Here is a 25,913-nt window from a genome sequence, read left to right on the forward strand (position 1 = left end):
AGGCTAATGAACATCTTTTTATAAGTACTTGGTGTGTCTCTCTACACATATTGATAAAAATAATACATATGATTAACACTTTCACATCTCTTTACATCTCTATCTCCCCACAATTTTGGTTGGAAGATTGATTAGAAATCAGTTGGCATCCTGTCTGTACTAACATTACAAGATGAGTGACTAGAGAGCAGTTGGCATCCTGTCTGTACTAACATGACAAGATGAGTGACTAGAGAGCAGTTGGCATCCTGTCTGTACTAACATTACAAGATGAGTGACTAGAGAGCAGTTGGCATCCTGTCTGTACTAACATTACAAGATGAGTGACTAGAGAGCAGTTGGCATCCTGTCTGTACTAACATTACAAGATGAGTTACTAGAGAGCAGTTGGTAACCTGTCTGTACTAACATGACAAGATGATGAGTGACTAGAGAGCAGTTGGCATCCTGTCTGTACTAACATGATAAGATGAGTGACTAGAGAGCAGTTGGCATCCTGTCTGTACTAACATGACAAGATGAGTGACTAGAGAGCAGTTGGCATCCTGTCTGTACTAACATTACAAGATGAGTTACTAGAGAGCAGTTGGCAACCTGTCTGTACTAACATGACAAGATGAGTGACTAGAGAGCAGTTGGCATCCTGTCTGTACTAACATTACAAGATGAGTTACTAGAGAGCAGTTGGCAACCTGTCTGTACTAACATGACAAGATGAGTGACTAGAGAGCAGTTGGCATCCTGTCTGTACTAACATGATAAGATGAGTGACTAAAGAGTAGTTGGCATCCTGTCTTTTCTAACATTACAAGATGAGTAATTAGATATGAGCTTGAAAGAATAATAAATGTTCTAACCAAGTATTGTATTTTTTTATGGCATGTTACTATTACGGGAACTTACACCTTTACATTGTTAGAATTATGTACCATTGTCAAACTTATTACTATCATATGTAGATTGTATACAATATACTACTTCTTTTAGTACTTTAAAATTAAATTTCTTTTTTATACTACATTATTTTGTATGTATTTAAAATGTTAAAATGTGTAAATTGTTTCAGGCCATTGTAACTGACATCTTTGAAAAAGAAGTCTCAGTGGCTTTTGAGAATGAGTAAGTAAAGATTATTTTCCTTACTGTTATAGCTATATTATATCTTAAGTAAACCTATTACTAATTAGACTATGATCATGCATACCATAAAATATTGACTTCTCTGTTACACAATCAAATGCAATAGTGCTGCAAAGTTTGATGCCTTTTTAATCTCCTATGTAGCAAGTGGTTAGTGCGATGTTATGAACAGACCAACCAACTAGTTTGAAAATATCTTTATTATTGTGTAATGCTACAATGTATTATTCTGTTTTGTAACATGAATAAATAAACAAACATTTTGTTTGAGTTGTTTTGGTTTTCCAAGAAAATAATTTTAAATATACATGAACAAAGCACCATATAAACAAAGGAATATTGACATTCGAGTTCCCTTTAGTCACAGAAACTATCATACATTATAAATACAAACAAATTATAACAATCAATTTAAGAAGGTCTGATCCTTTTGATTAGTAGTTTGGCTATTTACCCAATTAAATTAAAAGTCAGTTCATCATGTTTCAATAGTTTTAATTTTTTGAGATTTCACACCCCACATTTTCTATCCATTTGAAAAACACTATAAAAATGGGTGGGCAAAGGTCAAATTTGAAAAGAGACACGGTTTTGAAATTATTGATTCTGTAAATAAATTTCAATCAATAGTGTAACACTATACAGTGCAATACTTATATAGTAATTAATCTATCGTTACTATTACTTTCTAGATGTATTAAAATTAACTTTGCTCCTTTAACCCATTGCGGATCGTGAAAACGGCGCGCGCGCGCGGGCCTTAGAGTACGAATTAATCCGTATTACAACGCAGCACCCGCAGTGTTTGCACGCCTACCTGCCTGCTTAGCGCGCTCGCTAATTAGGCCAGCGTATAAAATTATACATGTTTTGTTTGTTTATGTTGTTATTTATGTTATATAAGCATTATACAGATCATATTAGACAAGTATATTATACTAGAACAAATGTAAAAATAGAGGTACATAACATTTTTACTTACGTTTTTTGCGTGTTGTAGCTGCTTGATATAGGACGGATCAAACGTTTTACACAATAAAAAAATGTTGTAATAATACTGTCACTTCAAGAAACAACTAATCTAATATTTACAAAATATTGAGACTGTCTTTGTCTTAGTAGTGGATTTTGGTGTGATAGTCACGGAAACAATTATACGCGTGATAGAATCGTCTCCATCCTCAATAACACTATCGATATCACTTTCATCACTTCCACTTTCTAATAATAGTCTATCTAATTCAGATGATCGTAAATTATCACCCATTTTATTTACGTACACGCACACGAGGCAAAGGAAAATCGAACGCCACGACTGTACGACTCAGACAAACAATTTGTCGCAAATAAAAACGTTATTGACCGATAACGAGGGGAGTATTTATGGACAGGTACCAGAGATAAGATAGGAAGCCAGTCCAGGAAAACGGACTATAAATAATCTCCGAGACTTATAACAGTGATAAGCGTTCAAAACAAATGAGTCATCCGTACCACGTCATCCGCGTGAGGGTCACGTCATTGTGCTTTTGGTCCACGCCTCGCTCCGCGTCACCCTCACGTCGTTGATCCGCAATGGGTTAAAAAAAGAACAATTACAAAGCGTAATGCCTTTCTTGTCTTCAATGTTTTTAGCCATTGGTGAGGTTTGACAGAGACATCAAAGTTCACGTCCGATTAGTAGCCGACTCTACTAACAGTATTATGTAGGATGGCAAGACGGTGATTTATTTGGTGACAACTAACAGTATCGCCATTCCTGATAATGAAAATTGTGAATAATTTTTAACTTCAGTTACTTCAAGGCTTAGGCATAGAACGAGAAAAACATATTTAAAACCAATTAAGACTGTACAGAAAACAATCTTCTTTAAAGACATTTCCATCTAAAAGCCACTATACAAAGACATACAATATTGAAATTCATTGCAATTTTGGATATTTTGTGATCCTAAATACTTTCATCATGACTTTCTAATGTCAAATATAATTCAGTATTTATGAAAACGTTGACAGGAATAAAATCAAAGTTTGATTTGAAGAAGTCCCAGATACCTGCTAAAAGTCAAAATATAACTGATGATTTTGAACATACTTATTCACAATTAATTCATGAATCAAAAGAACAGAAATCCCAATACTGTAATAACATGTTTACTGTGTCAGACGCCTTAGAGCATGCTGGGTGGTGAACTAATGTGAAGTTATTCAGTATAGAGTTGTAGAAGTGTTACGGGGATATTGGCAGTTTTGCAATAAAATACTCCAGTGTTAAAATTAGTCCAACACAGTTTTTGATTTTCCTGAGTCCAAATATGTTTCTTAAATAGTTATTTTAGGTAATTTTGCTGTAATAATAAAAAAATAAAAGGTTGTGCTTGATTTTTTTTTTATACTGTTGTGAGGGCCACATTTCACTAATTTGTGTCTAGATGGTGCAATTTCAACAAATTACTTGTTCGGATAGCCAGTATTATAAACATACCAATCTCTTTAAGTTTGCTAGATATGCTGGCTATCAAACCTATCTACAAAACAAAATTGAATGTATCAACTACCACATTTGGAAAAGACAGCCTAAAACAGAGTATGTGGAACTTGCCTCACTTAAATTAGCTGTAACAGGTAATGCGGTGACATGTTACCTGTTTTAACAAATAGTGTACTTTAGTAAACAGGTTTGGCACCTGGAAAATGCATTGTGGTACGTTTCGAATCATTCAACCACTGCACAATTTTAAAAGCTCAGAAAAAATAAGGGAACAATATAAGAAGAGAATTAGGAAAAAGCTTTGAACGGGTCCAAAGAAGAAAATGAAGTGGAATCTGCTAATGACTATTGTGCTAGAGGATTTAAAAAAATGAAGCTTGATTGTTCTAGCTTTAAATGGATTTTTCTAAAATATTTAATTTTTGACATTTAGATACAGCTATTTCCATTACTAATCTTATATATATAAAAATGAAACTGTTCGTGTGTAACAGCATCACTCACAAACGGCTGGACGGATTCGCCTAATTTTTTTTTTAATTTGTTCGTCTTGATCTGTAGAAGGTTATAGGATACTTTTTATCCCTTTCCCGATTCAGGATTCCGCCCCACTGGTTACAGAAATACCCGTAAGAAATGCATTGCAGCAAACATATGTGTTATTAAGTGAAAGAGTCTTTTCAAATTTTTAATCAGCTGTTCTTTGTAAACATATATAATGCGACAAAAAATTGTTGTTATTTTTGACAGTAACTAAGTAAAACATAAATATTTTTGACGTTTCTATGTAAACAAACATTTTTTGACATTTACAACGTGTCACAAATGTCAAATTTTTGATAAACGTGATTTGATATCTTTTTTTACAATTTCCAAGAACAGTGTTATTTTCCATCAGTAAAAGGTTTAAAAAAATTGGCAAGTATTTTTGTTTTCTCATGTAAATATTCTTTGAAGAATGTTTTTCTCAACATTTTTTTTACAGAATTCCTTTGAGCAGTTTTTTGACGAATTTTATTGGAAAATAACATAATGCCGCCAAGAAAAAAAAAGTGCTTTAAGCCGTCACAGCGCACGTGCGATAGCAACAAAACGAATTCGTAATAATCAAAGCAACGACCAGCGCGCAAAGGTAAACGAATTGAATCGAATACGAACATCAGCATCAAGAATGATGCTGTCGCAAGAAGAAAGAGAAACATCAAATTTGAATGATAGATTGAGAATGCAAAGTAGTCGAACGGGGAACTGAAGTCTCTTAAATTCAAATGGCAAGTCGGATGGAATTAAGGGGATGCGAGGGATGAAGACATCTTCCCCGGCAGATGTTCCCGACAAAATCGTTGCTTCAATGATATTTGGATGTAAATTTTTGACGGTTAGTCGAGTGCCGTTGCACAATTTTGGTGGTCGTAAGTTTCTCAACATCATTATCGGTGATCCTACTTTCAAGAGTAATTGATGTGACGGCATTCCTGATGGTTCAAGTGAGTTTAAAAACTCCACAGGGTAGTGTACAGCTTGTAGTGTTATAAAGAGCTACATTTTTAGGATCATTTGTAATAGATAGCTGTTATGATGTATTAAATTTGTCGCCTTCTTATAAAAATATGTCAAATTAAAATTTAAGAAAATTTGTAAAAACTCAATCTTTTCTTAAAATATAATTCACTTTTGAAAAATAAATAGATGGGATTAAAATAATAAATGATGTGCAAATCATGTCTTAACACACAATAAAAAATTCAAGAATATATAATAGCTTCAACAAGCAGTAAATGTACCCAACTAAACATATGTTCGCTCATTAAAATTACATTAGCAGTGAAAGTGCTTATTTCTCCTTAACAAAATATATCATAGCCAGACTATTATTGTACAGTTATTTAAGATGTTTACTGAACAGATGGCTTTAGGCATGCTGGATGGATTGTGAGACAACTAAAAGAAGAGATTTACATACATTTATTTAAATGTTAATCGGACTGATTCCCTAATAAACTCCTGAACAATAGGAACTATTGTTATTGAAGCCTAGTGAACAGAAAAATTATAGATAATAAAGTTAGCCACAAAGCAGTTTATGATTACATTCTGGGGGGTTCTAAAACTTTGATTATAGCCCAAACATCAAGTTGTAAAATTTAAATTTAACCCTTTCAGTGCCAAAACTTTTCCAGAATTCTAGTTGAAGGTGCAATGGTATTTTTGGAGTTGTGGCTCCAAATATACTGAGGTATTTTTAGAAATTTACTTACATTGATTAAAAATGCCATAACTTTTATTTAGTTTTAATTAGTCGTATTTTTTTGCTTTGAGAAAAATGTGTGTTCTAACATTTATCCTCTACAACTTCTTAAAATACGAAAAATCTTACTTTTAGTGTATCATTTTTTAAGGTAGATGCTCAAAGAACTACTGAAAAAGGTTCTGAAATTCTAATTATATATTGAATTATTGTTATGGGCTTTTTTGTAAAACTTGATAACCTACACCAGTGGTTTAAAAAACTGTTGTACACCCTTAGAAGTGGTAGTGTCCATGGACATGTCCAATAAGATATTTTGCCACCTTTTTCCTATATAACTCAAAGAATAAAAAATAACTTGAGAACTGGAAAGTCTCTTAATCAATTAATACATCACAACAATATTTCAAGTCATGGATTGGCAACAACATTGAGACCCTTAAATTTGATTAGTATAGCCCAGCAGTGCCCAATATTTTCAAGACCAGTCCCTCCCCCTCCCCCTCATGAATCTTGAAGACACGTCAGGCCCTCCCCCAATCTGTTGACAACAGTTGTATAGTATTTACAAAAGTACAATTCCACCACACAACCTTATAACTATAATTCATGTGCCATTAAGAGTTTTAAAATTTCACTATTTATCAGTTTTTATTGAACTTTTAAATACATTTATTTTCTAAACTACAACTGCCCAAGCACTCACTTTGCATTATCAGTTGTAATTATATTACATTTTTTTAAAAAAAGTCGCTTATTATCTACTTTAGAACATTTTGAAATTTACAAAAGTGCCAAAATTAATCATAATACATTATTAAATGACAAAGATTTTCTAACAAAAAATGTATTATTCGATAGACTTTTAAACAATATACATTGATCTCACATAAAATTAAATACAACAAATTTAGCCACCAAGGTAGTAAAAAACACATGACAAATTAGTTTTAATTATTTATTTTTATAATTAACTTAACCTTATTTTGTACCTGAAGATGAAATCACAGATTTCGAAATGTACATCGTAAGAAAAATAAAAGTTTAAAAAGTGTTAAATGTTTATTCATATTGTGTTATATATATTACATTGCTTTAAAACTTAAAGCCCTCATGCTAAAGATTAAAAATAACTGTATTGCTTCACTAAGACAGAAATGATTTATAGATAGCACACAAAAAATATTTATTATAATTAAAAAAATAGTATGTTTTTTATTTTTTAGTGTATTTTAGTGGGAAATTCACTCTAAATTCAGAATAAAACTGTAAAATGCATTGTATAAAAAAATAATTAGTACAATTTTTCAAGGCCATAAAATTTAATCACTCTTTACTATAGAAATGGGGTACTTATGTATTAATGCCACAGCAGCAAACATTTAATGCTTATAAAGTGCAGATAATCTAAACCTAAATTTTTGACAAAATATAAAACAAAACACTTTGGAAATTTAAAAAAATTTTAAAAGCGAAGTAATTATTAGGATTTAGGTAGAAAATGGACCAATAAAGAATTCAAGATAGATTCAAAACTGTCTTTATTATCTTTCAACTGATGCTATCGCCATATGAACTCCGATAAATAAGATTCCAAATGATGTCTTGCTGGTCCCCTATGTCTCATTTCTCCATTTAACACTGCCCCACATTCTCTCAACTGTTTGTGTATGAACCCCTTTATCAGGATCAATAAAATTGTATTTATGTTTAACTTTAGCGTGATGAAATCCTTCTATTTCTATTCTATTTGTTTGGTAATCTTTCCAACTGTCAGAATAAATTGTGCTACCATCTGCAATGTTTTCAATCATTTTATCAAGGAGGGTAGAGCCAGTTCTATTAGTAACAGTGACAATAAATGAATCTTTTGTTTCTCTACATATGCCACAAAACACCTACTTACTGTAATTGTCAAAAAAAATTATTTTTAAGTTTAGTAAAAAACTTTCTTCAATTTCCACAATTCAACCTGGTCTACCTACCTTCTTGTTTGACATTCTACACATCCAAGACGCATAGTTCACGTATTTAATTGTTCCAATTTATAACGGTTTTACTTGATAAATCAAGGTTCTTTTTACAAAATTTAATCGACGTCAACTCCTTGCACCAGCAGAATATGAATCTCAAAGCTGAACAAAACGGAATTCTGGTTAACTCGAACCAGTTGTCTTATCTAAGTCCCACATGCTGATCACACGGTCTTAGATTAAATTTCCAAAAGTTATGTTTACCAAAATAAAGTTTCATGGGAATTGGTACGTTAGCTTTTTAGGTAAAATATTTTGCTCCTTAAAAAGTAAAATAGTTCTGTTTTTGGAAAATCCCAAATACTTACCGTAAAACCGTCTTGACCCGGACAGGGGTGGTTGACCCGGACGGCCCTGCCGCGATTGTTAAAAATAATTCTTGTGAAATCACTAGTCAACATAACCTTTTACAACATATCACATTTGAATTGTTATGAAATGTACAAAAGAACCTGTATAATCACTGTAACTGTCATTGGTTTAGTTATTAAGAATCAAGAATCTTTATTGTCGGCCCACAATAACTGCATTGACAATGTCATCAGATGGTTTATACATATACACAGTATAACACCAACATTATTCTCTACCAGTATGACCAATATAATGTTTTGACAGCAAAAACAAATTTTGTCTGGCTAAGACATATAACATCGAAAGTAAGATATTTAATCGAAACTGAATGATGTTATTCGATTCCCTACTTTATCGCAGCCAACATATCGATGGTTTTATGATTTAATTCATTACAGAAAAAAAATATTGGATTTAAACGAATTCCATTCTTGACTCGGACACATCGACTTTGCTGATATTCTTAGCGCCAATTTCACTGTCTCGGCTTTTACCCGCCAATTCTCCACTTCAGTAGTTCATTGTGTTAACCTAACATTTTCGTTTGCACAGTATATGCTTCCCGTACTGGTGTTTATCCGTTTTATTTTTAGTTTCAGTTATTATTATTATCCTATATAAGTTAACTTAATTCAGTTTTAAAGTGAATTAGTGAATATGAGTGCCGCTAAAGAAAGACTAGAACTAATTAACAAAGCCGTACAGGAAATAAAAGACAAACAAAAAAAACTTTCAGTGAGAGCTGCTGCTAAAAAGTACAATCTCCCTAAATCCACATTAAGTGACCACTCATCCGGGAAATATGCTGGATCTCGCGGTAAAAAACCAGTGTTCAATGATACTGAGGAGGATGTAATATGTGCTCACTTTGAAAAGGTTGCGGAATGGGGATTTCCGTTCTCTAGGTTAGATTTAAGATTAGTTGTTAGGTTATATTTAGAAAAAGAAGGACGTACGGTATTTAAAATTTTTGTTGACATTTATTGGCTGAGCATTAGCGAAGTGTATTACTCAAGGAGCTGGAAATTTTAATTTCTATTTGTCTGTCTGCCCACACAATTTCTCATAAGTGAACTGATCTATAAAATTGAAAGTTTCTATGAACCTTTATTTCTATATGGGCACACTATATTTAAGTAACCATAATTTATTATTAAATGCAAGTAAAACCAATTTTATCATGTTCTCAACAGGGAAAAGTAAACAACCCATTGATCCAGTTATAAATATCAATAATAAAGTTTTGAATAAAGTAACTTCCACAAAATTTTTAGGTCTAATTGTAGACGAAAACTTGACATGGAATCTCCACATTGACCATGTAGTAAGTAAAGTTAGTTCAGGAATATATGCTATTTACCGAATGTCCAAATTTTGTTCAATTAATACATTAAAGGCACTCTATTATGCACTGGTCGAATCATCTGTCGCTTTTGGTATTGCTATTTATGGTGGTACATCAAAGCAGAACTTATATAGAATTCTTCTTCTTCAGAAAAGAGCTATACGAACCATGTTGAATCTAAATTTTGACGTTTCAGTTCGCGAACATTTTTCTCACTTGGGCATTATGACTGTCTATAGCCTTTATGTGTTTCATACCACACTACATGTAAAACAATTATGTAATAATAGTTTAATTCCTAGACTAGGTGACAGACATACATATTTTACCAGACATAGAAACGAAATTGCCATTGACTCCCATTGGCTTGAATTTTTCAACAAAAAAACATAAAGCGCAGGTGCAAAATTTTTATCAAGGCTTCCTGTGGAATTGAGAGGCATTGACAACTTTAAAGAATTTAAAAAAGAGCTAAAATTGTATTTAACAGAGAAACCATTGTATGGGTTAGCTGAACTATAATTAACTTAGTTCTTTTATCATATATTTTATCAATACTGTATATATATGTTTTTTAGTTTTTAAGTTTTTTCTAATGACGCCATTCAATGTATACCACTGTATACTTTATGAATAAAGTTATTTTCAATTCAATTCAATTCAACTGAGATCAATGATGGTACATGTCACTCTCTGGGATTTGGCTGAGCGTTAGCTAATATTTTTACATTGGTCACTAGCCGTATGGGTAGCCATGATGGCAATGAGAAAAAAGCACGATAAATAAATTTGTTAACAAACTAATTATAACCTTATGATAATTAAAGATGTGACATTTTATTATCCATGGAGGAAAAAGAAGAAGTGTTAAGTGTGGAAAATCAGTAACAATTTTTGATTTCCTTGCATTCCTGCGTCGTAAGATAGTCTCTCTAGTTTATCGGAACTATTATTATTTAAACACTTCTATGAAATCTAGCTTAATGAACAAAAATGTAAATTTATCTCTAGAAAGATGTCATCTGTAGACTTAAAATTTTGCATTCAACTTAATTTCTACACAGACAAGAGTGAGTTCTATAATGGTGTAAGTCTAACCATGGAATTTGGCTAGGCGCCATTGAAGTCTATCACTCAGTAAGCTGACACAATATCTGTTTTGTCTGCCGGAGGATGTAAAAATTTCTTTTTTATATGATAGCCTGTCCGTCTCAGTTGGAGGGATATCTCGAGAATTAAATATGAGCTAAAGATTTAAAATTTTTTATGCAACCTCAGTGAAGCCTGTTGTTCCATGACACATGGTGTGGTGTATTCCTGCCTTGTTATTATAAGAAGAGCAAGCATTATAATACTTTTTACTTTTTGTTATTGCCTAATGGATCAGTAATAAATAATAAATAAAATATGCATATTTATCAACAAATAGTACTTTGTGTTACAGAAAAATTCGTAACAAATATATTTTATTTTTATGTAATAACAATAAAGTTTAGTATTAAATTGCAAGAATTGGTGCATTTTTTAACTTGTTAGCTCATATAGTCACAGTTACAAGATATGAACAAGTAAAATAAATAATACTAAGTTAAAACTGTTTTTTGACTTTATTAAAAATATTTTGACAACCAAATTTGTTTTCATTAACATTCTTATTTCAATATTGTTTGATAATAATCAAATTTATTTATTACTGCCTAAACATGGTTGTTTATCACTTGCAATTATTTAGTTTGCTGTGTAAAACTAATATTTAAAAATTATAATCACAAATCAACTAAACATAGAACACAACGGCAAATGTTAGATATCCTGTTACTCTATCAAACCTTCCAATGTCAATTAATTATAAACTTTAAACGGAGAACTTATTAACTTATGAATAAATGTTAATTACCCCTTCATATTTTTTGAAAGCGATAAGTACTAAAACTACAAACACAAACTACAACACAGTAAATATTTAACAGAGCTGCTTTACGATAATGAAATGTGACTGTGAACATAGGCAGGTATTCTGAGTGCTGCCTTGACGTTGGTAAAAGTAAACATTAAATCCAGCTACAATTCACAGCAATTTTTCTTCGGTGTATAGAATTACGGGAATTGTAAACTGGCTGGCGTCACGGTATACTTCCCGGGTGCGCAAAAGGCCGTTGAGGCTTAAGTGCATGGCAATAGGCTACGTCTTCAATGAAGAAGAAGGATAAGCAAATCCAGTTTATTCCCAAACCTCCTTTAATGTTGGGGAAACTGATGTTCAGTGAAACTAATGGATTCTCAATTCTGTTATGAGGCTTCTGAGATAGGAATGTAAAAGGAACCAATGGGATTTCTATCTTGAAGCAAGCAAGTTAGGGTTACTGGAATGTTTGTGTATTTCTAATATCCTGAGGATGCCATAAGAGTTGCTGGAAAACACAAATTATGTCCTATGCCACTATGAAACGGTGAGAAAGGGCTGCTGCTGTAGATGATTTATTTAAAATGCTACCATGTAAAACAGTTTCTCCTTTGGCGAAGATGATTTATTTCTAGTACTCTTTGTAGACTGCCAAGAAAAGAAATTTATTAAGAGTGTATATGGCTGTTCTCTGTGTCAGGTGATTGATTTATGACCACATCCTGTCCTTCAGCTTAGCAGGCCACACCTAGTGGTTCTCAATGTTTAGGCTGTTCAGCTCGTTAGGCTCACTGTACTGCATAGTTATAAAATTCAATCCTTATATAGGCTGGAAAGTATATCTCTCTTCCAAATAAGTAACGAAATTAATTTCTCTAATTTTCAGCACATAGTAAACATAGTTTTGAATTTTTTTTATCCGAGTGTCAAGTGTCACTGTAGTTGCTATAGTGCATCCTATCAATTTATTAAAATACTTGTGCGTTTGGTAGAGATGAGCTACCTACTTAAGGCGGATTGTATTTTTACTTGCAAAATAAAAATTCTTAAAATAGATCAGTCTATAACTTAAATTACATATTACTATGTTGTTTCAAAACCAAGAAATAAATAAACATTCAATAAAGGTTCAACCTTGTAAATTATTTAAGAATTTAAATCTCAGTCATTTAAAAAATTGATGGTCAAATACTACTATTTTAATCCAAGTTGAAGTGACTTACAGTGTTGATGCAGGACCCAACCGGCCACTAAGTGTGGCCTGGTGAGCTGAGTGAGAGATCAGTTTGGGCCACCTTAGTCCTCTACTGATCATAAAGGTTTAATCCTTCTGTATTTTGTTTCGGATTTGTATTTTTGTGTTTCATTATATTATAACTGTTTCTGTATTTTGAGTTGTGTTTGTGTTCTTTTACTGGAAGAAAATGTATTTGTGCTGATTTGAGTTTGCGGTTGTTATAGATGGCAGCCTGAGTGTAAGTTTGCATTTGAACTGGTGCGGCTGCCGCCACCACCGCCGCCACAGTTAGGGGTTCAGCCGGACTTCACTGAGAACCAGGAGGTTGAAGTACATTCTCGTGCCAATGACCAGGAGTCCTGCGGCTGGTGGCGTGCCACTGTCAAGGTGAGAGGCTTAATAACATCATCGTTTTAGTATTTATGGACAAATCCATAATGTAAGTATACAAATTTATTGCCTTTTATTGTTAACCAAATCTAATATTATTAATAGTTTGTTATTTTTAACAATCTGAATTTAACAATCAGGTTTAAATTTTGTCATTAGAATAACTAGTAAATGTTATTTTTATTTTTGCCATAATTTTTAAATCAGTTAAAAATCGTTTCTTCTATGGTAAATTATTGTAAAAAAAGATTTTATCTCAATTACTATTTTTATTTTACACCGTTTAACAGTGTATTCTGTATTAATTATAAAAATCCCTGTTTTGCATTCATTGTGAAGGCTGTATCCGAGAGCATCTGATAATGAGTCACTGGGGAACATGGGGCACCAAACAAACAAATTATTAATATTCAGATTCAGATAATTCTTTATTCATAGGTATTACAGTCAATACATTGAATAGTGTCATTAACTTAAGTATTCAACATTTCTTAAAATTAGGCTAATTTTACTTTATTGCATTTATAATTCCTTAAAAGAGTATAATACTTTGATTGTTAGGTAATCCTTAAGTATTTTTTTAAACTTATTGAATGATGGTTCAGCCTTAATATGTTCTGGAATTTTGTTAAAAAATTTAATTCCTGCATACTGAGGTTTCTTGCAAAAAAATGCCGAATGATGAGTGGGAATGGCAAAATCTTTACTTTGTCTGGTGTTATACATGTGAAAATCACTATTAAATATTTGATCATGATATCTTTGTTTTAAAGATACAATTACTTCGTAAACATAAAGGCCATAAACTGTAAGAATGTTTAATTTTGAAAAGTGTTCTTTAACTGAGGTTTTTGGTTTCAGGTTCTGAATAATTCTAATAGACTTTTTTTGCATTTTTAGAATAGAATCAAGATTTTTTTGGCTAGTTGCACCATATAAGGAGATTCCAAAACTGATAATTGAATGAATGTAAGAAAAATATACGATTTTCAGTGTATTATGATCACATAGGTGTCTTAATTTGCTCAATGCATAAACACCAGATGATATTTTTGACATAACCTTCTGGACATGTGCGTCCCAGCTGAGGCTATGGTCCAGTTTCAAACCTAGAAAGTTTGTTTCATTTGTAAAATAGAACTATACATTGCCGCTAGACACCACCACCATTCAGAACTAGGATTTGTTTTGCATCACTTTTGAGATAATTGAATGAATGTGTTAGATGAACTGTGTTAGATGTCACAGTGCATCAGTAATGAAAGCATTAGTTCTTAGTAGTAGCCAATGACAGTTATTGCAATGCTCCTGAATACAGGACAAATGCTGTTGCAATTGTTTGGTTATACAGTGGCGCACACTTCAAAGCGTGTTAAGTTCCTATTTTTATAGGAGAGTTACAAATTTATACACAAATAATTAGGGTTTTCAACACCTAAAGAAGAGGGTGGATTGCAATCCTCATAGTGTTGTACTTTTTGTAAAATAACAATGGCAAATGTCCAAAATCCTCCTATCCTTTCAAATTATCCATTATCAGTAAAAAAACCTTTGTAAAGAAATAATTAGTATATCACCTAAGTTGATAATTTGTTTTTAAATGTTATAAAAGATAACTATTTATTCAAAAGAAAAATTTACTACAAAATGTGACAAATTAGGTAATAAATGTCACTATTATTAATAATTCAAAATACCACATTGCATCTATTTATGTACAATTAATAAATAATGGGCTTGCAGGTAATTGGATTAGGTTGTGACGCATGACTTAATCTTTAAGATAACTATGTAGGAGTAATCTTGCATGCTGTATCATCGCAATTATTATCAAAATTAAACATATTTCCTTGAAAATTACAATTTCCAAAAGTATAAAAGTAAAGAAGCCATTGTGATTTTCAGAACTATCCTAGAGGCAGATTCAACTGTAATAGGAAGGATTTTCAACTAGAGGTAAACTTTCTGACAGATGCTACATACTTAATAAATACAGTATCTATTAAAGGCTAAGTCAGTGTCACAGACCTGTGCTTTCAAAGCCCAATCGTGTTTCTTGATAAGATAATCTAGTTTTACAAATAATGATGGTGTTAAGTAAATATCCATGTAACATTGTATTTAAATATTTATAGTCTATGAGAATGAATGTTGTGAAGACAACAGTATTATTTTTAAGATTAAAATCAAGAAGTAAAGCAGAACTCCAATCTGGTAATACTAATCATCGAATTCTGTAAGTAGTTTTAATGAATGCCCCGTCATTGTTGGCAAGCTATCATCATTGGGTGTGTTATGTTTCGACATCATCAATCATACGTATTGTTAATTAGGTTGGCAAACAGCTAAATCTTATTAATTTCATTACCCGTTACCGAATATAACCTAAAAACAAAATGTAGTCTTCTAAGAGTACTTATTGCTTGTTCTATCTTTTTCCGTTTTCTTAATTTCTGTATGGTTTGAATTTGTCACTACTGCCATCTATAGTAAAAGTTATATAATAGTATTACAATTGCTATTTGCAATACAGTAAAAGAGCTGATTTTTCCATGCAAACAAAATAATTTTCACCAATTAACCACATGTTTATGGTGGTTTAAGCGGTGTACCTATACTTGTAACTAAACATGTGGTAAACAAAGTATAACATAATTTTTAACTTGGTGTTTAATTGTTTGTATCCAACCAGCTGATATTAAGTTGGTTATTGGACTGAGAGTAATAGCCTAAGTATCAAATCTAGAATATTAGAGCTCCTGATTGATACAATCATATATATATATATATATATATATATATATATATATATATATATATATATATATATTAGAAATATGTATAAAATAATTGTTGTTGTAGATACTTAAAACCACCATAAAAATCAGAAATTCTTTTTATTAATTTTTAGATTTTCATTAATTGTTATTAATGTAAGTGTATGCATGTCTGTTCATATGAAATTTTAAGTGTTTATTGACAATCACTTGAATGGTGTGTGCAAGTTTGATGATACTATATGGTAATTTGTTCGCAGATGATCAAGGGTGACTTCCACGTGGTGGAGTACCTGGGCTGGGAGAATACGTACACCGAGATCGTCTCTCCAGAGCGACTCAGGCACAAGAACCCCAACCCGCCCATCGATGCCAACACCTTCTACAAATTTGAGATTGAGGTGCCTGAAGATCTGAGGGAATAGTAAGTTCACAACAATGTTCTAGTTCTGCCTGAAGTTCTAGTTTTTATTGTTTTAACCGATTGATATAGATATTTTCTTTTTGTTCTCTCCTGCACGTGTACTTAAATTTACAAATTTTATTTGCCTGTCAGTCATTAATAAAGCAATGAAAATGAATGATACATATAATTATCTACTTACCTGAGGATGTAACTCAAAACTCACACAGTGGACTTGTATATTTTTAGCATTATCATACACATATTTCAGCTTGAGAGTAGTTTTGTGGATGTTTAGAAGAATGCCACTAGAAATATAAGTTGTAAAATAAACTCATACATCTCATCAACAATATTTAGAAAAATATAAAAACGGACTGTGACAACAAAGTGAGCTTTGGGTATTACAGAACAGTCTCTCTAGAAGCAATGAGTTAATTTATTAGTACCAAATGTCAGTTGGATATATTTTCATCCTAAAAAGTTAATTCAAGCACAATCACTAAAAATGCTATCTATTTTCAAAGTTTGATGATGTAAGAGAAGCATGTAATCTAATTCCAGTTCAGATTATAATACATGGCTTTGATAATTATAAATAAAAAAAGGACTTATTTAACTAAAAGTTAGAGCTATGAAGTTCAATCTGTCTTCACTTTTAAATTGATTGAAGGTAAACTTAGAATCATTGCTAATGATTGTTTGAATTTTCCACTTAACAAGAACAGAGCCATCTTTTCTAGAAATGTGCACACTTGCTTTTGCTTGACATTGGTTACTTTCAGATGTAGAACCATTTTGTGAAATTTTTGTACATAACTAAATAATATATGAGGCACAAAAAGTAGAGAGAGGTGTATTGTTAGGGAGTGTAGACTATTAAATAAGATCTGTACATCTTTTAATACACCTCATGTTTTAAAATTGAAAACAAAGTTTGTGTGTGTTCGACACATGGAAAGTTGTTTTGCATGTAAATGTTAAACATTCAATGCTATGGCCTACCACTAATCTATTATTAACATTAAAGTCAATATATTTTTGTAGCCTAATTAAAGTTAAGCTGTTCTTTGTATGGATCTGTTTTTTAAAACTTGTGCCACTAGTCTTATTTCTTTTACTATAAGATATTTTATTTACCTTACAGTGCCAAAATGGACAACGCTCACAAGGAGTTCCAAAAAGCCATCAATGCATGTATCTGTAGATACGTACCTGAGCGTGGTGTGCTTAGCATCATCTCACGCTCGGAACACTCCAAGAAGAGAGCGTCCATGATCCAAGAGATGCACTTTCGTAATCTCAACCAGAAGGTGCTCTTGCTCAAGCGTACGGAAGAGGCTGCCAGGCAGTTGGAGTCTACCAAACTTCAAAATATTGGAGGGTAAGTTGATTTTTTACTACTTGTATCACTCTTACATTGCAAATTTAACTCTCTTCCAGTCAACCGCCACAGCAGGGAGCATGGCGCTAACATCGAATCACCACAGATCCCCATTATTGCCATCATACTGCTGCTTTTGTCATTGCTAATTAATGGAAATGTCTATTGGCAATAATGTTGTCCTTGTTAATTGCATGTTTTTAAGCCTAATGGTGCAATCTATGAATAATATATGAAACCCTTTATCGGTTTCTTCAATGATAGTGATTTAGCCGTTTTTCAACTGAATTCTTTCCAACTTCTTTTACCATTTTATAGACGTACTAGGCCTGTTTGTAACTTCCTGCAGCTACTATTTTATTGACATATTGTATTTACAGTTCTTTGTACAAGACATGTAGTTTTATTTTAATTTGGTGATACAAACAAACATTTTTGTAGGAGTGTTAATATCTTGTAAGTTTTTGAGTTTATAATGATGGTTTGTTTTGTAGGTACTCAGACGAGTTCCATGTGAGAGATGATCTGATGGGCTTGGCTATTGGAGCTCATGGTGCCAACATCCAGCAGGCTCGCAAGGTGGATGGCATCACCAACATTGAGCTCGAGGAGAACTCGTGTACATTCAAAATCTATGGAGAGGTACGAATACAATGGAGTTACAGTTAAGAGTGTTAAAATGTTGTTTGCATATGAACTCAGTTGCATGTTTTCATCAGTGTAACAAATTGTTTGTATTCCGTTGTAACTTTCATCTTGTTCTTGAAGTTTTTTTAAAACTAACAGTCCAACTAAAATACACACAATAAGGATTTAAAAAAAAAATACATTTATTTCATAGGTTTTAAAGGATGACACTACTGATTATGTTATTGTTTTAATACTCTTTAAACCTAAAAACGGTTTAAAACTCTAAAAGGTAACAAATTTCTGTGAATTATCAATATAATAATTATTGTGGATATAGCAAATCACTGAAACAGGTAAGGTGATAACAAGTTATTTAAAAGGATAATTTGTTTTACTTGTTTTTTTCTATTGTATTACAAACAAGAAATATCGAGATATCCATATAATTATTATTTTATAAAGTAGCCTCACAAAAACTTTTAATAACACAATGGTGGGTTTTTAAATGTAAATATTATGTTAATATTAAGTTAAATGTTATGTAAAATGCAGGCTACGCTTTAGATAATAACGTAAGGGAGGATTGTGAAAATTCATAAACAAAACATGGTTAGTCTGTTATTTCATTTTTGTTAAAACCTTTCTTGCATTGGAAACATTTCTCAGTACTATAAAATATTTAAAAGCCATTTATTTAATCGTACTAAATTCATGCTGGGAATAAGATTATTGTTAGTTTTAAGTTGTACTATGCTAAAAAAGAAATCCTTACTAAAATTAAATAAAAATTAAAGGCTTAAAAACACAACAAAATAAAGTTTTTGGCCTTGGCCATGTTTGATATGGAACTTAACTGTGAAAAAGCAATCTTTGTAACTGTATTTTGTATTATTTTAGACGAGTGAAGCTGTGAAAAAGGCGAGAACAATGTTGGAGTACAGCGAGGAGTCTCTACAAGTACCAAGGAACCTCGTCGGCAAAGTGATCGGGAAGAACGGCAGGATAATCCAAGAGATTGTCGACAAGAGTGGGGTGGTAAATAGTTTTAACCCGTCCATACCTGCCAAATCCCAAAACTTGTGAAATTTCTCTCGTTTGAACAATGTCTCTTTTGAAAATGTTCAAAGTTCTAAAATGTATTAAATGTAAATGATATTAATCAAAATTTTGAGAAATAGAATGTCAATGCACTGTCAGCAGCAATGTTGCTACAGTTGCTCACAAATAACAAAATATTTTGGTTATTGGCAGATTGCTTTGATCGATCAGATATTAGCAGATTTCACAAGGTTAACAGTTCATTTCCACAATAGGCTTTCATTTTGTAGCAATATTTTCCTCGTACCAGAATCTGATTCTCTAAGAAACTGATTCTCTAAGTTCAGTTCCAGCAGTTTTCTCCCCAAGAATGTATGAAATGGAGTACTATCAGGATCAGCTTTGATTTATTTTTTGTTGGCATTTCAGTGAAGTAGTAATTTCATCAATTCAAATCATTGAAGTGTAGAAAAATTAACCCTTAAAGCGCAGCATACATATATTTACGTACTATCAGAATCGTGCTAATCACAGCATACAGTAATGTTCGTATTGTCTTATTGTGTTTATATTTATGTATTGTGATTGTTGTTATATATCTAAGAGAAAATAATGAATAGCATTTAGTCTAGTAAAAACATAATGTAGATATATAAATAACAGCTTCATTTTATTAGTTATAAACTGCTTTTTATCTTTTCAAAAAAGTAGGATATGAGGTTTCACATTACATCTTTTATTTTTTGCCATATCACAACATATTCTATTTTTATTTATCCACATATATGTGTTCCAACAAAGTATGGTACAGAGAAAGACATAAATAAAATTTGATTATAATTTATTTTTACAAACCATTTTATACAATATTTGAGTGAAAGTATTTCTACAAGTGCCCATTTATATATTATGTTAAGTTTAATTTATTACTCATTCCCTAATTTATTTCCTATGTGGTATATATTTTAAATAAAAATTCAGTAGAGGCCCTTATTTGTATCTTGTTTTTGGGGTTTGCGCTAAAACTGTGTGTTTGTATGGTATTTTCTTTTTTGCCTCTGTTAAACTATATATTTTCTATGGATACATATATTGTTATTTTCTTATTGAGTATTCTTTTCAGAATATAACAATATTTTTTAAATTTTATACTTTATACAAAAATGGTATACACAAAATACTTAACATACGGTTTACAATCTTTGTAACTGATGCATTTTCGTACAAAATGTATTGCAGAAATTTCAATTTTATTACTACATAATAATTCTGCATAATATTCTACACATTTTGCCTATTTGGAATTTTCTTGAGTTTTTTACTGCTAAAAATTGGTCATAGTTACCATTGGCGAGTGGTTAGTAATTTTAATAAAAAGAATTTTCCTGGTTATCATTCTTTTCATGACAACATGTAGTAAAACATAACATTTATAAGTTATATCTGTTTCTAAAACTAAATTTCATGACAATAAAATTATGTGTTACTACATATATATTAAACAGTTTTAGTATTGTATTATGGGTTGTTTAGAAAAGGCTTGCAACATGCACAAAAACCAGATCCCGTCTTAAAAGATTTAGCATGGTTGCAGTGCTTGGGTTAACACTGTGTCTAACACAGTTAAACTCTTGGAATATTTCATCCTCACTGTAGGAAGTCATCTTCTGTCAACAGTGATGTTGAACTGAAACTTTTAATCAATCCACACAAAAAATCAACCTTTGATACTGATGGTACTGAACCTATTAATTACAATAAACAATAAAATAACTTGAGCTGTCGAAGTTATTTTTGAATAGTAGTAGGACTACGGTTTTAAGTTTAATAACTTATCTGTAGTCCTTAAAAATGTTTTCACTCTATGGAACACATCAAAAGTTAAAATTCAAAAAACAAAGAATAAATTCCCACAGACAACTCACTAATATAACAAACACTTAATGGATACTGTATAGAAATTTGAAATGTACTGGTTAATCAAAAAACAGCTGAAGTATTTATGAAATATTCCACTTACTATATGATTTGGTGATCCAAGTGTCAGAGAAGGATAACAGTGACTTGTGGAAATATAGACTGCTTTCTTAACTCGGAAGGACGTCCACACTTCAGTGTGAAATGTGTCACAATGCTTGAGTTGTAAACTAGGAAGAATGTCCACACTTCAGTCTTAAATGTGTCGCAATGCAGATTTAGTCAGAAAAATTCATTGAAGATTTACAGTATGTATATAATTGTTTTGTGTTCATTACTGTCTGTTGAATGTTCTGCTACTTATTCTTAACATTTTTTGCTTTTAACTTTTAACGTGCTCCATGGAATGAAGATAAATTATTAGCTAAGGACTATTCCGAGTCCTTGTGACAGCTCAATATTTTTAACCTGTTATCATATTAAGTATACTAATAAAGATGATTCACCTTCAGCAAAAGTTATTGTTTGTTATTTAAACTAGTTTGTAGAAATTAGAAACATGAACAATACTCAGACATACACAAGTTACTGTAAAAAAGTTTGTGATTTTGAATTAAATTAACTAAGTTCGTAATAAAATCAATTAATTTTTTACTATTAGGATGATGCAAAGTAATGTATTTTTATTACCTCCTTCTGTTAATCGGCAAACGTCTAAGCAAAATTCCATTTCCATCCAGGTGCACTGAAGTTGAATGTGCTTTCGTAAGCTGATTTCAACGTTGACTACACTTGTAACAAGAAAATGTGTAAAGGCTGATATTATCTTGTATATGAAGCTAGCCCCTAGAATTTTGTCATCTAAAATGCAGCCTGTATAAAAGTAAAGGAACGTAATATTAAGAAAGCTAATTTAACTTGAGTGCACCTAGAGAAAATTGGATTTTGCTTAGACGTTTGCAGAGCAACAGAATGAGGTATTAAAAATACATCACTTTTCATCTATCTAACAGTAAAAAATCATGGATTTATCTTCAATATAGACTTCATTTATTTCAAAATCACAAACTTATTTTTCAGTAACTTGTGTATATCTGACTTAGAAATGTGTGTGACCGATGTGTGTTTACCAGGTGCGGGTGAAGATTGAAGGAGACAACGAACCCCAGCCTACTATACCCAGAGAAGAGGGTCAAGTTCCTTTTGTCTTTGTTGGCACTGTTGAAAGCATAATTAACGCCAAGGTTCTTCTGGAATACCATCTAGCACATTTAAAGGTAAGCTTTCTTTTTGTACGTTTTTGTAGTCTATTGGGCTTTTTTTAACTATTCCTCCTATATTCAGTAAAAATCACACTTTCATAGAATTGACAGCCACTCAATTTGTTTTAATGTCCAATTTAATGCTTTTAAACTACTATGCAAATAATGCGGAGGATATAGAAAAATAATTCCGATTTGTGGAGGCAAACAACAAATATGGCCACCGAGCTGCCAATGAAAGTAGCACAGCCATCTGTACTGGCCATACGAGTTGCGAGGACAAACTACGGCAAAACTAACACGAGCTGTCTACAACCTTGGTGTGGCCAGTGCTGCTAGCCTTTCGAGTGCAAAGGGTTAAGACTAAATAAGAGCCACTGAAGAGCTAATCCATTCTGCAACGTCGATACATTTTATTTTGATCTTTGACGGGCGACGATTCAACTAGTGGGAAAACAGCTAAATAATTAATAGTACATAGTTTACTGTTTTGCTGCTACATGGTGTGAACATACTGATTGGTTTACATCAAGATGTTTAGTTTGCTGGAAGCATACATAACGCAAGCAGATCCATTACGTACTGTTGCAGTTGCAGTGATTGCGATGTAGGTTTGTGTGTGGCTCCTTGCTTCAATCTTTCCCATACCAACAAAAACTACTATTTTAGAGATTTCTTAATTGTTTTGTGGAAACTGCTTTCAAATAACAAAATTATATTTTACAACTTGTAACCTATAATATTTGTATAACTGTAACAGTATACATTTTGTTTATGTATCTAGTTTTTCAGTTTGAAAACGTTTTGTTTACAAATAGTCTGACTGTTATTATTACTTATCAATGTAAACTAATGTGACACTAATTAAATAAAGAAATATAATAAAAGCAATTGGATCATTAGTTTGTGAGGGCAATTTACATATTTTGTAAAGCAATTTGTATTGTGAATATAATTTAATTGCAACACATTTTTGTTTTAGGAAGTAGAACAGCTAAGGCAAGATAAATTAGAAATTGATGCACAATTAAGGAATATGCACGGCACAACTATGGGATCCATGCAAAACTTTCCAATTCAAAGGCGTAACGACAGGTAAGCAAGCACAAGAACTTAAGAAACTTTATAATAAAGATAGTGATAATATTATAGATTTGTAGTATAATGTATTAAAACCTTACGTTTAGTTTACTTTCAATGTTTAGTTTTAAATATCAAAGAAAATAGATTTTTAGTTGTGCAAAAAATAATCTTAGTGATCAACAAACTTAAAAAAAGTTAAAAACAAACCAAGTTCATTGTAGATATTCAAATACAGTCATCTCCTGAATATTAACATTGTCTTGGTAACCCCCTCCCTCTCAAGCCGACTCAATTGGGAACTTGAAATGGAAAATTGTTTGACAACAAATTTATTTTATTTAAAATATACTCCTCTATGAAAGTTTTATTCCTGCAGTGTGGTAACAATAGAGATTTTAAACCTAGCACTTTCTTGCTATGGTTGACAGTGTACAGTAAGTAGAGTAATCTAAGTTGTACTTTAGTGTCAATGGATGAGAACTAAACGCAAAATTTGTTAAAGATAAGTATGCCGTTCCTAACCTACCATTATCTCTCTCATTGATGCCTAGAAAGACAAGTGGGTTCAAACCTATACGTTTCCTTTTACACTCAACAAACCTATTTTAATAGTATCTGCTGCTCAATGGTATAATGCAGCTGCAAAAATATTCATTTCGTATAAGTACAGGACAAAACATACTTATGTAGTTTATTGTAAGTGATCTCTCTCTCTATATATATACGAGGGCAAAATTAAATAACTTTCAGATTACAGTTCATCAATTCAAACCAAACATCACAAATTTAGTAAATATTTATTAATCATAAACATAACTGTCCAGTTTTGAGATTCCCACTCAAAAGATATGCTGTGTAAAACAATGGCTGCCTGAAAAACTGACAATGTAATGCTCTTCAACACTATATTTTAAATCTTAGTTTTATGTAGTTCCTCAGAGAGTAAAAGTAAATTCTTTTCTTAAATAAGAAACATCCAGAAAGAATTATTACACAGACTGTATTTTATTAAAGGATTATTTGTTAATTTATGATTAATTTGAAATAAAAGTGAGAAGTATGGTCAACATAACTATTGTAGTCATGAAACAATGGCAATAGACAATAGGCAGATAAGAAGAATGAGAAGATTGAATTATACTATCAGCTGGAGCATTGTTCAGTCCTCAGATTCAACTGGAGTATAAAGGATTATGAATTATTATCGTTTTCCAGGGGCTACAATTCGGATATGGAGATGGGTGGCGGGCGAGGGCGGGGCGGAATGATGCGTGGCCGAGGCAGAGGAGGGAGAGGAGGCGGTGGCCGCCACAACGACTCCAGATTCAACTCCGGTAATACTTCACCTGAGCGTGATCTCAAGCCTAACTCCTTTCCTCCCTTGCCATCCCGTCAACAACCTCAAGCCAAGGGCCGACACACGCTCAGAGCCAACTAATCTTAACTCATTCGAATTTGACCCTTTTCCTGATTTTGATTTGTTATCTTTTCTATTCTCAACGTAGTCTTTGACTCACAGCAAATTATTACCTCTCCCGATTTATTTCACTTTACTATTTCCTCTGATTTGTCCTGAAATTTGTACATTAATTTTTCTATAATTGATTTCTTTTCACAAAATATACATATTACTATTATACATTTTAGTGTTTTATTATTTTATTAGTATAATTTAATTTATACAAAACAATTTTTAGTAAATTTTAATTATATTCATCAAGCTATGGACATTGTTCTATTGGAAGTAAACATATCAAACAAATACTAAAAAGAAACTAATTAAGTGATTAGTTGTAACTAGGACTGATGTTGATTCCAGCAAAGCCAGGTCTGAACCTTGATTTGGTACAGTCAAATCGATAGTCATTTGTCTCGGATTTTTCGTCTTGGCCCTCTAAATAGCTTGAGGTGACATGTGTTTTAATAAACTATACAATTTTGTATTAAAAATACATATTGTATTTCAATGAAGCATGCTAAGGTCAGAGGGAATGGAGTTTTTAAGTTAGTTAGACAACTATTCCACAATATTGGTTTCATAATTATGATATTTTAATCATCAATATAGCAAGAGACAGTGTGAAAAAAGTTCAATATATTAATTACATTGTATCACCCTAACCTCTCAAGTACATAACATATTCAACAGCCTTTTAATGCTGTAAACACTTATTTTGGATAAAAACAAATCAAAATAGTGTTTTTTTGTTTTGTCTAATTGGCCCAACCATCTAAATACAAATTAATCCTTCGCAAGCCGCTATTGATTTCCCTATAG

At 31.9% G+C, this 25,913-nt stretch overlaps 1 protein-coding gene across 4 annotated transcripts in view; it reads left to right on the top strand.

Annotated features, from left to right (window-relative positions):
- The window catches only part of LOC124361935 (synaptic functional regulator FMR1), a 59,984-nt gene that overhangs the window by 11,278 nt on the left and 22,793 nt on the right, over positions 1-25,913 (top strand). For 2 of the 4 annotated variants that reach the window (XM_046816010.1, XM_046816013.1), the window contains exons 2-11: positions 1,067-1,119; positions 12,976-13,138; positions 15,047-15,097; positions 16,179-16,342; positions 17,469-17,705; positions 18,200-18,347; positions 19,233-19,370; positions 22,424-22,567; positions 23,535-23,647; positions 24,851-24,969. In XM_046816010.1, coding sequence (XP_046671966.1) covers positions 1,067-1,119; positions 12,976-13,138; positions 15,047-15,097; positions 16,179-16,342; positions 17,469-17,705; positions 18,200-18,347; positions 19,233-19,370; positions 22,424-22,567; positions 23,535-23,647; positions 24,851-24,969 — 1,330 coding nt within the window. The remainder of the gene's footprint in view (positions 1-1,066; positions 1,120-12,975; positions 13,139-15,046; positions 15,098-16,178; positions 16,343-17,468; positions 17,706-18,199; positions 18,348-19,232; positions 19,371-22,423; positions 22,568-23,534; positions 23,648-24,850; positions 24,970-25,913) is intronic. The other 2 variants (XM_046816011.1, XM_046816012.1) reach the window with 2 other exon arrangements.

Source organism: Homalodisca vitripennis, chromosome 5, assembly GCF_021130785.1.
Source record: "Homalodisca vitripennis isolate AUS2020 chromosome 5, UT_GWSS_2.1, whole genome shotgun sequence".
Taxonomy (NCBI): domain Eukaryota; kingdom Metazoa; phylum Arthropoda; class Insecta; order Hemiptera; family Cicadellidae; genus Homalodisca; species Homalodisca vitripennis.